At 37.9% G+C, this 17,922-nt stretch overlaps 3 protein-coding genes across 3 annotated transcripts in view; 1 reads left to right on the top strand and 2 right to left on the bottom strand.

Annotated features, from left to right (window-relative positions):
- Positions 1 to 23: 23 nt before the first annotated feature.
- Positions 24 to 4,939, bottom strand: LOC144440510 (small ribosomal subunit protein eS19-like). Its single transcript, XM_078129894.1, has 5 exons — positions 4,901 to 4,939; positions 3,489 to 3,559; positions 2,458 to 2,558; positions 564 to 802; positions 24 to 189 (listed from the first exon to the last, which is right to left on the bottom strand). The coding sequence occupies exons 2-5, from the start codon at positions 3,557 to 3,559 to the stop codon at positions 157 to 159; spliced, it is 444 nt and encodes a 147-aa protein (XP_077986020.1). The 5' UTR covers positions 4,901 to 4,939; the 3' UTR covers positions 24 to 156.
- Positions 4,940 to 5,645: 706 nt separating this feature from the next.
- Positions 5,646 to 11,013, top strand: LOC144440509 (ferredoxin-fold anticodon-binding domain-containing protein 1 homolog). Its single transcript, XM_078129893.1, has 6 exons — positions 5,646 to 5,832; positions 6,457 to 6,905; positions 7,244 to 7,400; positions 7,867 to 8,070; positions 8,409 to 8,573; positions 9,158 to 11,013. Exons 2-6 carry the CDS (start codon positions 6,704 to 6,706, stop codon positions 10,413 to 10,415), a joined length of 1,986 nt encoding a protein of 661 aa, XP_077986019.1. The 5' UTR covers positions 5,646 to 5,832; positions 6,457 to 6,703; the 3' UTR covers positions 10,416 to 11,013.
- Positions 11,014 to 14,478: 3,465 nt separating this feature from the next.
- LOC144439886 (nephrin-like) overlaps positions 14,479 to 17,922 on the bottom strand; it is a 29,313-nt gene continuing 25,869 nt past the window's right edge. Inside the window, exons 15-18 of the mRNA XM_078129117.1 lie at positions 17,425 to 17,467; positions 16,813 to 17,024; positions 15,748 to 15,857; positions 14,479 to 15,299 (exon numbers count right to left, since the gene is read on the bottom strand). Of these exons, the coding sequence (XP_077985243.1) occupies positions 15,195 to 15,299; positions 15,748 to 15,857; positions 16,813 to 17,024; positions 17,425 to 17,467 (470 nt within the window). The 3' untranslated portion in view covers positions 14,479 to 15,194. The remainder of the gene's footprint in view (positions 15,300 to 15,747; positions 15,858 to 16,812; positions 17,025 to 17,424; positions 17,468 to 17,922) is intronic.

Below are 17,922 nucleotides of genomic sequence, written 5' to 3'. Positions count from 1 at the left end.
AAAGTGATTTTCCAACCAGTGAGTGACAATACAATAATTTTATTGTCTCTTGACTGTGGTCATATTTTAATTACAGCACAACTTAGATGGTACATGTTGACAATGTTTCTCCAGGTGAAAACTCTACAAAAAGTTCTGATGTACATCTGTACTTCCTTATTTGGACAAACCATGGATCTTTGTGTACACCTGTAAAATACAACAAACAAATTCATAAGGATTTGAAATGCGCCCTCTGGTGTTGATAATGCCCCTAATTATCAGTCAATATGGATTCTTGGTACCAGAAATACTTCATGCTAGGGAGTCAAACAAAGAGTTATTCAGTATGTTACCTAATACTAGGGGGTCAAAATACAGACCTTACTCTCTGTACCCACAATTCAGTATTTTACCTAATACTAGGGTATGAATGCTATAAATGAGTGTAGCACATAGAGAAAGTGCATTACTTCAGTGTCAATCATTGTAATATGAATGCTATAAATGAGTGTAGCACACAGAGAAAGTGCTTTACTTCAGTGTTACTTGTTGTAAATGTTATTAATGTAGCAAATACACACCTGTCCTGCAATGCGATCCAAGTCACGTTGTCCCTGGCTTGTTAGTCGTCTTCCACCATTGCCATCTTTTTCTATGAGTTTCATCACTTCTAGTGACTGTAAAACTTTTCTTGCCACTGATGAGGACCCTTTGCAGTAATGGCTGGGGCAGGTGCCATTTCGTTTACGGCCACCATAGATTTTTCTGACGGCTCCTACGCCTACTCCACCACGGAAGTATAAATGTCTACACAGTGACGCTGTGAGAATAGAAAACAAAGTGAAGTATAAATGTCTACACAGTCTACACAGTGATGCTGTGAGAATAGAAAACAAAGTGAAGTATAAATGTCTACACAGTCTACACAGTGATGCTGTGAGAATAGAAAACAAAGTGGTGATCATATGTTTCTTATACGCAAGTATGTCTCAATTGTTCGTTGTAACCATCTGATGAAAATGCAGTTATTACAAAAACAAAAGATTGCACAATTTGGCCACTTGGAGTGCTGTTCTGAAGGGCCATATTTGAGTACAATGACCTCCTTTAATGAATGAATGAATGAATGAAATTTTGCAGCAAACAGCAAGGATAGATTGTAATACTTCATTATTAACTTCATACCTAGATGATTGACAACATTCATAGACATTACTTTGCAGTGTTTCACGACAAAAGTTGGTTGAACTCTAAACTAGTTGACATCTACAAACTGTTTATCTGAGTTAACATTTTATCAACAGCTTTGTTGGAGATGATGTACAATTAGGTATATCATTGGTGAACACAACAAAGAGCATTGGTCCAAGAACACTTCCATGTGGTATACCACTATAGATGTCGACCCAGTCCGAGAAATCGCTATTAACATTTACTTGAGTCCTGCATACTTTCCTTATATGTGCCTTCTTTTGGCACTCCCTGTGAAAATGACTGCAAAGGTTTGGTCCTAAGAATACAATGCATTGTACATTTTATGTATTACAAGTATATAAGAAAACCAAACCAAACTAGGGATTGAGACCAAAAAGTACTCAAATGGGTCGGATGAATAGGAAATTAGCAGATGACAATGTAAATTGCAAACGATGGAGAACACTGACAGATCTCTGAATGTCTATGTAGACATCCTAAAACCACATGATTGAGAAACCCTGTCTACATATGTTTTAATCCATGGCTTTCAAACCTCAGCAAACGGAATTCCACTCATTATAAACATAATATAGTGTTTTTGCTAGAAATGTAGTCTGTTACATACGACATGTCCTGTCCTATCAGGTATTACCTATGTGAGAGGTTGGCCAAGCGAGGGCGCCCTGACATGGCATACCTTATGACTGAGGTCTACTAAGAACAGTAAGTAGGTACAAATCTATCCACATTCTCAAACAACTTTCCCTGGTGTTCCATTACAATGTTATAGTATCCTGTATGTTGCATCTTTACCAGATTTCTCCCTTGATGTTACTGGGTTTCATAAACCTTGGTAAAAAAAACACGACTTTCATATGCAAATATCACATGGCTAAAAACTCCCAGTGACAGGCAAGCATTTACAAACGGAACTTGTTACAAACAGGGAAAGTAAAATGAATTGGATTCACACTTGGTGTGTATGTTGTAACTATAGAGACAAGTATTACACACCATCATTTGATGAGAACAATTTTACGGTCTCTCAACAAAATACCACACATTCACAGATGAATTTCAAATTCTCCTGGCATTTCATGTACATGTAAAGAGGCCATAAAACAAAGCATACATATGTCTCTGTGCTTCCAACATGCTGTGCCAAATGTCATTAATCAAATTCAAGTTCTCCATTTGTAACAATGCTTGTCTGTCACTGGTTGTATGTTTTAGTGAGACCACATCACTTGACTGTTCAAAACATTGACAGTTCCTTACCTGCCCTGGTGTAGTACCAGTCTGGGTCATATGGTGCTAATTCTTTGAATTTTCCTAGTTTAACAATGTCAACCCATTCTGGGGCTTTAAGTTTACCTGACCTGTAATGAATGAATAGAATGAAAACTTAAGGGTAACTTACTATTAAACAACACCCTCTCCCCTAGTCTAGCTGCAGGCTTTCTTCTCAACACCCTGTTTCTGAAGGTGGCACACAATCGAGGGGAATGCCTCGGGCTGTCGCCCTCACCAGCAACCTTCGGTCACCTTGACAGTGAGCAGAAAAGCCTGAGGGGTCTAGCAGCAAGACTACCTCCTCCCCCTTCCCTATTACACTGCACTGTTACTCAAACAGACAATCCTATTTTGCCCAACAAGTAATTACTTGTGTACATACAAATACCCCTCGTGACAAAGGGGAATAGCTAAATCATGAGCGCTTAGTTAACTTTGCAGGCAAGTGGATGATGCCGATCAGGGCTTGAAATCAACAGCAGTCCTGTGTCCACGGACTACCAGTTCTTGTCATGGGGCTACCATAATTTGCAGCTGGTCACCCCCCTCAGACTACGACTGATTATGCGATGATATAATGGATGGTAGATTGACAGACGTTAAGTATTTTAATAACGGACATATTTATAATAGAGGAACTCCATTTCAGAAATATGGGACTATTGGTTACCATCCAATAGGCTACCACTTTCTGAAATGGGTAGCCCACTGGGACTACAAAGGAAACATTGACAGTCAATTTCGAGTCCTGTAATTTTCTCATCTTATACTAATTAGTTTGATCAATATTGGAACAGATTTGGGTAGTTTTGGTTCTTTGTGTACAACTGAGTGTGGTACACACACATCGTCATATTCCTCAGTGTTTGTGACAGCTAGTTGTCAGATTCAGTACAAAACTGAAGAAGTAAAAAAATTGACATCATTGCATGATCAAGGTTTGCAGTATATGGACTGAAATGTTACAAGTGTTACTGTTCCAATAAGATTATATTTCACTGTCTAAGAGGACTTACTTTTTGAGAAAGGCTGAAAATGCCTTCACAAACTCGTGCTGGTCAACGTCTTTCACTGTAACACCCGGCATCTGGAAAGTGATGGACACAAAGAATTGTCAATTGTATTCATGCTAGGGAGTTAATATTGGAGTTACGCAAGGGTTAGGGATAGAGTTAGACTCCCTAGCATAACTTTGATTTGCATTGTTTTCAATCATTGAATTCAATGAGCATGCGTCCCTAAATACCCTAATAGTTCACACAAGAACAGTATGGGTGCCAATGTGAGTGGAGGTGTAAATCGTAACAATACCCTATCGGGACTAGACTAACACATGAAGAGTACACAATGACTTCTAGCTACAATAATTTTAGCATTTGCAGGCTTTTTCTTCAGTTTTTGTGCCTTTTTTTTCGTTCCGATGTTTAACCTGAAGCAAACACTATAATTCCTGTAATGTAAACACAAATAGATCAGATCACGTTGAAAACATGAGCGAGATGTCAGCGTACTGCCCATGCGTTGCTACATTTACCGATTTTGATGGAATTGGGGTACCTCTGAACACTTCTTGGGTCTTGAAGGCTCCGCTCCGTAATTAATGTTGGTGTTAGGAAATGTCAGATTTGTTGGTAGGTACATGTAAGGCGTAAATTAGCAGAAAAATCTACCCAACTTTGCAATTCAGATATGAATCACTTCCGTCTATTTGCATTTACGTTACAGGAATTTTAGCATTTGCTTCCAGTTAAACATCAGAACGAAAAAAAGCACAAAACTGAAGCAAAAAATCCTCAAAATCACAACAAACGCTACAACTGAATTATTACAGAGCTTTACATAGAAACAAGTGACAGGTTACAAAATGTAGCTTGTATGTGTTTATTCCATCAACAATACCATCACTCTACAGCAGATTATAATCGGAACTCATATTAGGGTTTCCTTATGTAATATAGATACATTTTTACGGACTGTATTTGTAAAAGAGAGGGGTAATCCATACTAGTAATATATATAAATTATAACTAGGAACATTATTCAAATCTCTTGACTTGCTTTACAATTACATTATTTATTCAACATCAAATCAGTGTGGATAATATTAAACCATCTATCTTGTAATATTTGAACTTCATTCGCCTTCCACCCTTAACATAGATGTGATTGAAATCAACCCAGTAATAATACATTTCTAGCATTACAACACATGGGGGCTGCCATCTTGAAAGGAACAATATCACGTGTAGGGACCTTCGAAATTATCGCGTTAATTTACACATCAACAGTTTTGATTTCGATCATATTACATCTGTGGCTTCTTGAAATATACATCTTTCTGGCAAATAAGAAGCCAACTTAAAAGAAAGATCAAATTTGAATGAAATTCAACAAAATATTGTCGACGGCCCATCAACTGTACACTCACTTTGAGCAGCGGGATCGAAGAGGAAGTTCGCTGGGTTCCAGCACCTCACATTTAGGGACGAAGTCACGCTAAACCTCGCGTGATTCAAAGATGGTGCAAACTTTGTTATACTTAGGGGGTCTAATTTTGCAATTAATTTCAGACTTTGCAAAGTTTACCCGAATGAAACTCCTTCTATAGCCTAAATAAGCCACTAAAGTAGCAAGTTGGGTAAATTTGCCTGAGATGACCGAGTTAGCAACGATTGTAAATATGCTATCGATATCGTTAGTTTTCTAGGGTGTCTCAGTTAACCTTTGACCTATCAGCGTTTTCACATGTTATGTGTATGTACGTGTTGCATGCAGATTCCGTCTAATGCCACACATTTGCGCTCCTTAATTAAGTTCATCAATCAGGTGTTACATTTGTATTTGGCAATTCACACTTTCCATTGATTCTGTTAGTCTCTGGTTTTTAACTGATCATCAATTTACGTGTCTCGTGATTCTACCAGGTGTCGAGCTGTTCTCCAAAATGGATTCGGAAGTTATGCGAGATGGCCGATTGTTAGATTTGATAGACGAGAAATGGCGACAAGACAAGTTACCAAGTGAAGATATCGCCGTTCCCCAGCAAGAATTACCAGAAGTTGATCAAGACAACGAAAACACCACAGAGTCGGTGCGAGAACAAGAAGAAAAATGGGTAGATTTGGCTTTACAGACTCTCCAAGAACACCACCCATCAAACCTGAGTGCTTGATAATTAATGACGGATTGAAACAAAGAACTCGGACCGTCAAAACACAAATTTGAACAGTTTTTGTCGAAATATTTTGTGATAGTTAGAAAGGAGTATCTTGTTGTATATAAAAGATACAGTTTGGAGGAAACCACTTGTTGTAATGTCAAGTGATTGGTCGAGACAAACAGGGATAGAACAAGTTATTGGTTGAACATAGTCCTGCTTGCATACGGAGGAATTCGGGACTCGATTCTGACAATTGTCCCTCCCCCTCCGTCCTGCGAAGAGCCAGCCGTGAAATACGGACTTACAAAAAATGCCGGTAACTAAGGAATAAAATCGCCCAGTGGTCAAATATTAGCAATAAATCTATTATTTAGTCGGTTTACCTCATTTTGACTGCAAAAGTCCTATAGCAGATGACCAAAACTATCAAAATCGGAACTTTTCAAATTCTATCGTAAATTTAATCACTTCTCCTTACATACGTCGGCGCAAGTGTCTCTGGGTAATTATTCATTCACTCGACGATATCAAATGTGGCGGTGTTACGAGGGTTACTTGAATATTGCAGTTCGCACTTGAAAAGGTCCGATTTCGACGCTTTTTGTGATCTGAGCAGGGAATACTACCGTCAGAGGAATCGAAATGGCGTAGATATTCGATCGGTTGCAAATATTTGATCGGTCGGTAGGTAATTCTTTTGCAATTGGCGCGGGTACATTTTGCTGGCGGTGTAGTAATAGGCAAACTCTATTGCTCTTTGCATGACGGTGTTTAGAGTCAAGTCAGTAATACAGACTCGTGCACCGTCATGGAAGCAGGACTAGGTTGAACACAACCACCAGAGAGAGAACAAGTGATTGGTGCAATCCACATAAAGGGCAAGACGAACTGATTGGTTGACTCATAGCCCCCCCCCCCCCCCTCATTGTTAATGGTTGACTCTGATGAAGATAGAGGAAAAGTGATTGGCTGATTGATAAACAGAGGAAAACTGATTGGCTGGCTCTAGAGTCTGTGATAAACAGAGTCTGAGAGAGAACACAAATCATTTTGTTGAACAGAGAGTATAAAATGCCAGATACAGCCAGTACAGAACACTATGCCAAAAATGGTAAAATTCTGATATTGGGTGATGGTGATTTCACTTTTACACAATCAATATTGAGATATGTGAAAAAACCTAACACTATTTTTGCCACTTCCTTGGAAACAGAACAGACAATTCACAAACACAAGAATGCTGGTGATACCATTGAGACTTTAACTAATGCAGGTAAGTAGATCTGAAACTAGTCAAGTTCCTATACAGTATTGTTATGATTTATACCTCCACTCAGTGACTCACAGTATATACATGTATATACAAAGTCGTTACTCTAGAAGTTGCCATAGGGATAAAAGATATACATTTGTACCTTCTGAAAAGGCATTTGAGACAATTATTGCCATAATAATTACTTTTCATCAGTGTTTCCAGGTGGTTATACCTGAGATGGTTTTCTCCAACGGTCTATACTTAGTAGTACTACATGTAGTTGTTATAAACATTTATTTGACCAAATAATTCTATAAGTTTAGTTATATTTATATATTTAACATTTTCACATTTAGGTGTGACTGTCCTGTACAATGTAGATGCAACCCGATTGGCTGACTGTGTAGAGTTGAAAGGTCACAAATTTGCATACATCATATTTAATTTTCCACATGTTGGTGGTAAAGCAAGTGTTGGACAGAACAGGAAGTTATTAAAAGAATTATTCATAAGGTATAGTACCTTTCTTTCAAATTTATTTTCCATGTTGAGGCATTATGTTCAGACTTTGATTATCATCATGTGAAAATTTCCAGGTTTACAATATATTGGTAACCCTTCACATCCACCCCCAAACCCCACCCCCACCCCAATTGAGGGTAGTATTCTTCATGAGGGCTTTTAACAGTGCTCGAGATATGTATATTAATTTGATATTTTACACCCTGATGTTATGTTTACTATCTACGTTTCTGTCGTCCAATCAGATTCTGATCATCATCATGTGGTATGATCTTTTACACATATTGTTAACCATTCCCTCCACCCCCATCCCCATGGAAACCGTGTTCTCCGTAAGGGGTTTTAGCAGGGCTTGAGATCTGCACACTATTTTACACCCCGATACGGCGATATTGTACATGTAAGTTGTGTATCCATGTTTATGTTCACTGTCTATGTTTCTGTCATCCAATCACAGTTGTGCAGGGCATCTCCAAGACCATGGTGAAATTCACATCTCTCTATGTGGAGGTCAAGGTGGAACACCAGCTGATGTACCACAAAGACTTTGGGGAAACAGCTGGCAAGTTGTTGCCATGGCAGCATATGCTGACCTCATCCTGACTGATACTTTGACCTTTGACCCAACAAATTACCCAGAATATGCTTGTACAGGATTCAGGTGAGTGGATAGTGTTTGGTGTACATGTAGGAAGTGTTGCACATACCATGGTTTATTTTCAAAATACTTGGATGTGAATACCATGTACATTCTGCATGATACCGTTAGTAGACGGGTCAGTTGGAAGGATTGGAACATTTCAAGTAAAGCAAGAATGAATGTCCATGGACGCTGGTTTCAAATTTTGATACACGACCAAGTTACTTTGTTCATGTCTACATCTCAACTATGTGACTGTTGCCTTCCTCAGGACAAACTGATGATGATTACTTTTCACCACTAGATGGCAGTGTGGTGAATAAATCTGTTCATGTTCCATAATCTCAATCTTTCTGCAGGAGTCAAGACAAACCATTTTTCAACAAGGGTGGTATCATACACATCTTTATGAAGAGTTTACCAATACCAATGGATCCATGGCCAACTAAAACATTCCAGTCTGTTGTCATGGATACAGAGATGAGTTTTCAGTATCCATCAAGTTTAGTCGAGTTCATTGAAAGGTAATGTCTGCCGTTGTTTTTATAGTTTATAGATCCACACCAGACTGAATTAATTTCATGACATAATAATATCAGATGTGATCTAATTTGCTAGATTTGATCTGATTGGCTAGATGTGATCTGAGGGCATATGTACAAAATGTATGTACACTTCACTTGTAATACTAAATGTACATTTTGCAGCTCCATCAGCCATCATGATGAATATGTAGACAAAACCATTATAATGTTGGTGCAGTGTGTCCTCTAATGATAGCTAAATTTTGTTGTTTGGGGTCAAAATGATAAAAACTGGCATTTCTTGTGAGTCGCCACATAATATAAGAGATAGCGGAACATCAAATTTTGATGCGTCATTAGAAATAGTGTGCATCAGTGGTGTGTCAAATTGGCTTAGAGGGCACACTGGTTGGGACATCTCTGTTATCGGGTTTCTCCACCCATGATACAAAGTACAGAAATCTATGCAAATTTTATCAGATTTCCTTCCTCCATTTCCGAGATTCCCAAACGTTATCAAAAATATTATCATAGGGATCGTCACCTCGATTTTACTCATGCAATACTAATATTTTTGTTTTCAGGGATCTCTTCACTGAAGACTTACACCCAATACAACTACTGAAAGATGCCTACATCCAGACATTCAGAGAACTGTATGGCGATAAGTTGTCTGTGTTTGGTCCCACCCAGTTACGTTTGGTTGTAACGAATGACTGTGATAATCGGTCGTTCAAACTACAATGTGTAAATGATGTATCACAGAATGTGAAAACAGTCGGGTATGTGAATGAACTATCACGTCACTTGTCTTCGTGCAGTGTAGATGTCGTATCTGAGACTGATGGGTGTTCTGTGAGAGTCAACGACAAGCCAGATGTTACGTCACAAAGTGACCAATCACAGAAATATGATGTACAACCAAATCTTACACATGTTAACAATGAGCCAGATGTTGCATTGCAAGGTGATCTATCACAGACATACGCTCTACGATCAAATCTTACAGACCGTGTCAATGACATTGCAGACATGACCAACACCCCTGTTTTGTCGCTATGGGGTCAGACATACTCTCACTGTTGTATCAAGCCGTGGAATTTTCCAATCAATCATGAACTACTGTGTGTGTTCAGAAACAAAGCAGATACGACACTTAAAGATACTTGTACCCAGATACTTCAACATGTGATGGGAGAGGTTACATCTGTGTATTTTGAAGACGTGCATGAAACGGAACTCAGTCAGGAAAACTGGCAACTTAGTGACGACGTCCAGAAGGGATCCTGCCACATTAAAGTCACTACGAGCGGTGAACCCCAAATTATTGGAAATATGGGAACTTTGCAATTGCAGAAATCTGAGGCAGCATTTATCAATTTACATCTCGACTCATTGGCTATGTTAGCTTTCAAGTTTTCTGACGTACGTCATTTGTGGTCACAAGATGAGAGACTATGGAACAAATTCAAGGGATGTGTATCAAAGTTGTTGCCAACAACAACAGATTCACGTACTCTACTAAATGGTGATATCACTTTAGAACCTTTTAGTATATATCCACCGGTACACACCCATGACATTAGTTTATGGGAGAACCCAAATCTCCCGCGATTAACAGAATCAGATTTCTACGCAATACTTCATGAAGTTTGCCATCACCAAGTTGTCGATGTGAATTTAAAGGATCAGTACGTCCACCCTACGACAGGCAGTAGAAGTCGATGTTATCGTATGGTGTATGTATCGCCAGATAGAGCGCTATCAAAGACTAAGGCTGCAGAGCAACAGATTCAATTTAGACAGGCCCTGAGAGAGAGGCTTGGTATATATTTAAGATAAGAACAAATATCCTGAGATACTGCCTTGGTGTATATTTAGGATAGAATTCAATGGTATTAGATGGCTTTCTTAAAAAAAACTGTACCTCTTACTTGAAATTTAGTACATGTAACAGAATACAGTGGAAACAGTGATAGTGTGATCTTTTACTAATTGATTACAATGTACTTATACATAAATAATATTGGAAACCACAGAGTCGAGATTTTCAATAAATTATTTCACAGAAAGATACACATTTTTGCCCCCCCCCCCCCAAATAACAAGAGAAACCACACACACAACAGGATTTTGTAGCTAATCACATGACACAAGTGATAGATAAGTGTTGCTATTCTTTCACCAGTCAAAATGGCTTCCACTGAAATGATTCCACATGGACTTGATGATTTAAATGGCTTCAACTGTGTACTTTATTTCTGATCAGTAATATGATTACCAGTCTGCTTCTACATCCCAACTCTCCATGGTTCCTCTATCATAATTAATTTTGTGTTTGCGGTTTTAGTGTACAAACTCTTGCGTCTCGGCAGTGAAATGCCATACCAACCCTGTTTCCATAGTAACTGATTTCAAAAATAATGTTTTAACTGTAGATGAAATAAAATACTGAAAGAAAAACATTATAAAGAACTGGTTTTTATTACAAGATATGATGAAACAACTACATTTAACGAACAAAAGTGATTATAATTTGCCTAATATATGTAAAATATGTCAATGATCAAATGTCTACCCAGGTTGATAGAAATGATCAAATGTCTACCTAGGTTCACAGAAATGATCAAATGTCTACCTAGGTTGATAGAAATGATCAAATGTCTACCTAGATCCACAGAAATGATCAAATGGTTAACTACATTGACAGAAATGACCAAATGTCTACCTAGGTTCATAGAAATGATCAAATGTCTACCTAGGTTCACAGAAATTAGTTAAACTAGCCTAACTTCTCAAAGTAATATTCTGATTCAAAAGAATTGGTTGTACTGAAAATTCAGTAAACTAAGCATCACTTCAACACTTTTAGTTTATAAAATTTTGTTCACAATATGCAATTTTGATGCTTACGATAGCCTCTATTTTATAGAATAATTTCCTGTAAAAAGACAATAACAAATCTTACTTACTAAATATAAAGTGAATATTTTTATCAAAATTAGCCACTTGAAAATATGACACAAAATACAAGACCCTTTACTGAAAGGTACCATAGAGGGCGCTAGCGTGAATTTGAACAATATGAGCAAATTAGAAGTAGAAGTCTGTGATTTGAGGTGTGAGTCTGTACATAATAAGTATATCTCACATGAACAAAGTTGATTGTGAACAAAAAATGTGAGTTTATACCCTGGTCATTTACATGGCAATGCACATGTATGTCATTGGTTCCGCAGTGTTCACATTGGTTCTGCAGTGTTTATTACAATGATGAAAACGAGACAATAGTTTTCATAAAAATATTCTTTCAGTGTTGCAGCCAGCCTTTGGAAAGAGTGGGACATAGTGTCCCGAGACTTTCATTTTTCTGGGTCATCATAAGTTTTTTGGGGACATTATTATTTTCAAAAAAGCGCCAATGGCATTGTAGCACAACTGCAAAATATTTACCCACATGCTGATCCATGCTAGATATTTGCTGAATGATTATGCAGTTGCCTATCCAACCCTGTTGTTATCTATGCAATATACGCGATGATTTGGCAGTTGCTATAGGTGTGGTCATGTTGCGCACTAATGCTAAAAATATTTGCATACAATGTTAGTGTGGGTCATCTATGACCCATCACTTTCAAAATTGTGGGTCACGTCCAAAAGATTTGTGTCAAATGACCCAAAAAAAACCTCTGGCTGCAACACTGTTCTTTGTGTATTATTCCCCAATATTTTTCTTCATTTAGCCAGAAAATACTCATAACCAAAGGGTTTTGTTATATACCGTCCTTCAACCCAAGACAAAGCCCCTTAGGTCACTCACATTTCCCTTGGATAAACAGAGAAAATATTGGGGATAATTTGTCAGTAGAGCATACACTTATGAACTGATTGTGACGTCATTAGCTTTGTATGGACATCTTGAAAGTTAGCAGTGAACACTGTAATCTTTAGCAATTACCACATTATTGAAATAGCCCCCTCTATGGCATAAATAGGTATAGGTCACTGGATTACAAGCTACATTATCAAAATAGTTTATAAAACTACAAAAAGTTATACTACATTATTTTGCACTTGTTTTTCAAGGCACATCATCTTTGTAAATATAAAAATACATGAATAAAATAAAATCTCAAATACAAGAAGTAGACAAAAATGTGTTGCTGAGTTCAAATAAATGTAAAAATACCATTAAATACAGTTACTGGGGAATAATAAAAAAAAAAAAATAAGTGAAATCTCAAGTTATGTTTTCAAAAAACTTATCAAAAAATGATTTAAAGTTTAAAATTTAGTAATTCTTTTAATATCACCCTTTTTGTAGGTTTGTTCACTATGCTGCAATAGCTGAAACGAGAACATTTTTTGAAACTTGTTTTCTTAGATACAATGACTTACTCCTAAAATCATACACCCTGAACAGTATTGAATCCCCTGTGGGTAAATATATCTGTGTAGTAGTACACATAGTATGGTGTAATCTATCCAATCAAACTGACTTTTGAGTCTGCAGCAAAAAAAATCACAATTTTAACTTATTACTGTACTATCGATAAAATAGACCTCGAACTGAGTACAGTGTCTGATTATTAGTATTTTAACAATTTTCATTGAACACATTGTTGGCTGATGTATTGAAAACATAACACCACAATTCCACACAGCTGGGTCTGCTTTAAAGTTAGTTAAAGTAATCTGAAAATAGTTTTTGGCACTACTACACGTTAACTGAAAAACAGTTTGTCAACAAATCTGGTATTTTACTTTTCAATTATTTACATGGCAGTTTTAACAATTCTCAATTTAAAAATTGACTTTATATTCTTCTATTGGGTTAATTAATAGTCAGTGGTAGCATAAATCTACATAGTTCCTTCCTTAGATTTGGTACTTATGGTAAAATCACTGACTATATCCACAGGTTTTTTCTGTAGTTCCTTCCTTGAAGAAATGTCATGCAAATCCCCTTGGTCAGGGTTCAGATTGACTTTTTTCTTTGGTAGTCCTAGTGGACTACCAATTTCAGAAAGTGGTAGCCCAAGGATGGTGACCAGTAGTCCCACATTCATGAACTGAAAACAGAGTTCCTCTATTGGAAATATATGTGTTATTAAAATACTTTCATGTCCGTAGATATTCCATCCTTTAAATCATCGCATGATCAGTGGTAGCCTGAGTGGGCTACCAGCTGCAAATTATGGTAATCCCATGACAAGAATTGGTAGTCTGTGGATGCACGACTATTGTTAATTTCAAGCCCTGTGGGTTGAGAGGCTGTGAATACCTTAAAGTTTCAATTATTCTAGATAACTTGCTGGCAGTCAAGCAAACATAGTAATAACTGATCATTCAGGTAACTGTTTGGATACCAGTTTACATCAAGTTAAGGGGCTGAAAATGATATTTTACTATTTCAAGCTAGGTACACAAATTTTAAGAGGGCTTGGCCCCTGTTACCTTGTTCAGGAAGAAAATAGAAATTACTGTATGTTGATTTATAAAACACAACTGTTACATGCATATACAGTATTGAAATTAATTTTATGTACTTCACTCGACATAATTGGCACAAATAGTTTCACAATCACAGCTCCTACTGCCCTAACCCCTTCCCTTCCCCCTCCTGACTTACCTCACCAGCCTCCCTTTACTCTCAGCAGGGGGTGAACAGGGCCCTGTTTCAGCATTTTGAATGCAAGGGAGAAACCATCATGTACTAGTCTCCACCACTAGATGGCGGTGTTTATACTAAACTTGTATTAGCCACTAGGTATTAGGATTGAATAAATAGTGATATGTTAGAAAGGAGGTATGTAGACTGTAAGATACGCCGTGTCTTTCACCCTCACCGGTCTCCTCTCTGCTGACGTGAGAGGGGTTGACTGGTGTGTGTGAGTGCCCTGCCACGGCGTACCTTACAGACTAGGAGGTCGGAACCACTATTGGAAATTTAAGATACCCCTACAGTACATGAACTCACACTACACTACACCTCATGTTACTTTCAACTGTTTATAACTCAGAGTTGTCTAGAGATACAAACATTATCAAGTTAGCAGAAAGACAGTAAAAATTGACATAGTTTGGAGACCTATTGCATTACAACTCTTAACACCAAACTAAAGCTGGTTTCATTCACTGGAGTAGAGAAGGCTATAACATACGATTAGTGATCTTGTGTCCATGTACTTGGGAATGTGGCTACTTTTACAAGTAACATACCTACGAGGCAGACCAGTGAATCTGACTAACAACAGATATATAGTGGTTGAAACAAAAAAACTATTAAAACACAAATTCCCTAAAAATTAGCTGACAAATATATGCTGAGTAGTCTTCATAACCTGTAGAGTGGAAGTCATGGTGTCTTCCAAGAAATTACTAGTAAATTACTGTTATTTTTGTGTCAAAGCTACATGCAAAATTCTATTTTAGTAAATGAGACATACAAGTCAGCTGTTCAAAATTCAACCAAAACATCTGAAAACATTTTTCCTGTCCATATCAGGCCTCCGTGGCTGTTTTAGACCCTTGCCCCCCTTTTCCTAAATAGAACAGACTGATTAGCCATAGACATTCACAGGGTCGTACCAAATCTTGCTTGAAGATAGGATAGTAAGATTACACAAAATGGGCATCACCGATATCGTGATCGGATTCAATGTCTCTTGGTAGAGAAGTATAGATACCACTGCCTGGAACACTAGATGGTGTAGGAGTACGAGGCTGTCAAAAAAGAGAGACAGAAAAACATAAACTTTTATCATATTGATGAAGAATACACTTATTTCACAAACAGAAAAAGTTACCTTGCATAAATGATGTGTGTTCTAGCTCTGCATACTGGTACTGAACATCCTCCTATGAAATCATTTTGAACCCCCTCCCCCTACCCTTTTGAATCTGTAGTAACTGCACCTATCTGTCATGACTACCCACTGGCCTAACTGCCCCTTACCTGTCACAACTGCCCTTAATCTTTAGTAATGGCCCCATCTGTAGTAATTGGCCCCATCTATCATAACAGCCCCCCCCCTTCCAATCTGTAGTACTTAATCTGTAGTAATTCTCCCATCTCTATTACTTACCCCATTAGTACCTACCCCCCTATCTGTAGTAATTAACACCCCCCAGGCCCCTCATAGTAAATGCCTACAATGTCTTGCAATCTTACCCTAGTCAGCTCAGCTTGTTTACGTCGTAGTGTTGCAGCATATTCTTCCTCTTCACTCAAAGTAGGATCATCAACTTCATAGCGGTCCTCAGGTACAGGAGGTAAGGGTCCTGAAATATCAAAGGACATGTTAGTCTCAGTTACCCACACTCCCACCACTGGGGACTCTGCCTACGAGACCTACCTAAACAAAAAACGAATTCCAACTCACCCACGCAGGAACAAGCTCCTACAGCAGTCATACCGAGAAATACTTCATGTCCAACATTGCAGGCTGAATGACTTACGTACTTTCATTATAGGCTGCCACTTTTCAAGTGATTGATACATATTAATTATAATGAACAGGACTTGTAAGCCCATTTCTCATAACTTGGAAGAAATGTATAGTATAACTTCCAACATGGGATACTTGAAATGTGGTGTCCCCAGACTCTTGTCTGGGTGGTCTTGTAGAAGAGCCCCCAGTGGTGAGAGTCTGGGTAACCAAGACTAAAGACATATACAATTCAACTCAACTATAAACCATTAATAGATGGGTTTCAGCATTTATCTTTATTACAATGTGACTATTTGCACATAATATAGTTACTGTAGTTTTGACATAGCCCTTCCAAAACTGTGTTCAAAGCATTTCACAACTGTTACTGCTGATTGAGATTGGCCATGCATGGCAGAGAAACAGCCAGATGGACACACCCCATTCCTACACTACTACAGTATCTTCTAGTCTATATAGTCACTGGGGCTAAAAAGTCATGGCAAACAATTCATAACATTGGTGGCAGTGGTGTGATATATTTACTATGATTGATAGGTTGTGATGCCAAAGAATTCATAACATTGGCGGCAGTGGTGGGATATATTTACTATGATTGATAGGTTGTGATGGCAAAGAATTCATAACATTGGTGGCAGTGGTGGGATATATTTACTATGATTGATAGGTTGTGATGGCAAAGAATTCATAACATTGGTGGCAGTGGTGGGATACATTTACTATGATTGATAGGTTGTGATGGCAGACAATTCATAACATTGGTGGCAGTGGTGGGATATATTCACCTGGATGATAAGGATCCTCCATATCCCAGCTATCATACGATGCAGGCCCAGAACGCCCGTAGTGGTAGCCCTCATTGTAGAAACCAGATCCACCGTCTGGACCACGTGGTGGATAATCGTAACTTCGTCTGTCATACTCACTGTCATATGATTGAATGTCGTCATAGTTACCAATACCAGGTGGGTCAGTGTAGTTATTGGGTTGTGCTGGCCTAATATTGAAACAGACAAAATTGAATTAGATATAATAACTTGGAACCACAGTCAATAGGTACATATACAAAACGTACACTTCATTTGGGGGTGCATAACAAAAAGTCAACCTAGAAACTTTCTCAGTCATTCGGGGGTGTATGCAAAAAGTAAACCCAGAAATAGCGTCAGTCAATTGTAATATTTGTACTGAATAGGGAACTTGCAAACCGCGCCATCTTGATTATCCTGAATGTTTTCATGAGACTTCACAATTTTTTTTTTTTCTCACATATGTGAAAAAGTGTTTAGGGTCGGCAATGAAAAACTAGGTGGGGTCTGGTAACCTGAACTATACAATTTATTTTTAGGCCTACAGTTTGATATTTTGTCATGGGATGTATGATACATAATACTTACGGTTTATAAAGTTCAATATTTTCTCTTGGGGCAGCGATAGTAGCTAAAAAGCAATGAAAACAATATCAAATTCTGATCTACAGTTACATGCTATAGACTTTGCATGCAAAACATTCCCTAGGCCAAGGATTTTCATGCAAAAGACTCCCTAGGCCAAGGACCTTTTCCACTACAGAGTAGGATCTTACCTACTCTACAAATATCAACTTTAACTTGAAAGGAAAAATAAAACACAATCAATCCTATTTTTTCCTTATCTACACATTATGTATATATTGGCAAATGAATATTAATTTACCCACCTATGAGGTGAAAATTGGGATTATGCAAATGAGTAAATTTGTCTGAGGTCTGCATATATGCAGACGTGGCGTGGGAACCTGGAAGGGGTCTGTATATATACAGATATATGACATCTTGAGAGTTAATGATACACAGTGTTTTTGCTAAGAGCAGGGAGCCTTGGTAACATATAAAGGGGGAAGTCTGGCAAAATTA

The sequence above is a fragment of the Glandiceps talaboti genome, chromosome 9 (genome assembly GCF_964340395.1).
Source record: "Glandiceps talaboti chromosome 9, keGlaTala1.1, whole genome shotgun sequence".
NCBI classification, from domain to species: Eukaryota; Metazoa; Hemichordata; class Enteropneusta; family Spengelidae; genus Glandiceps; species Glandiceps talaboti.
This window is presented reverse-complemented; position numbering and strand designations above follow the sequence as displayed.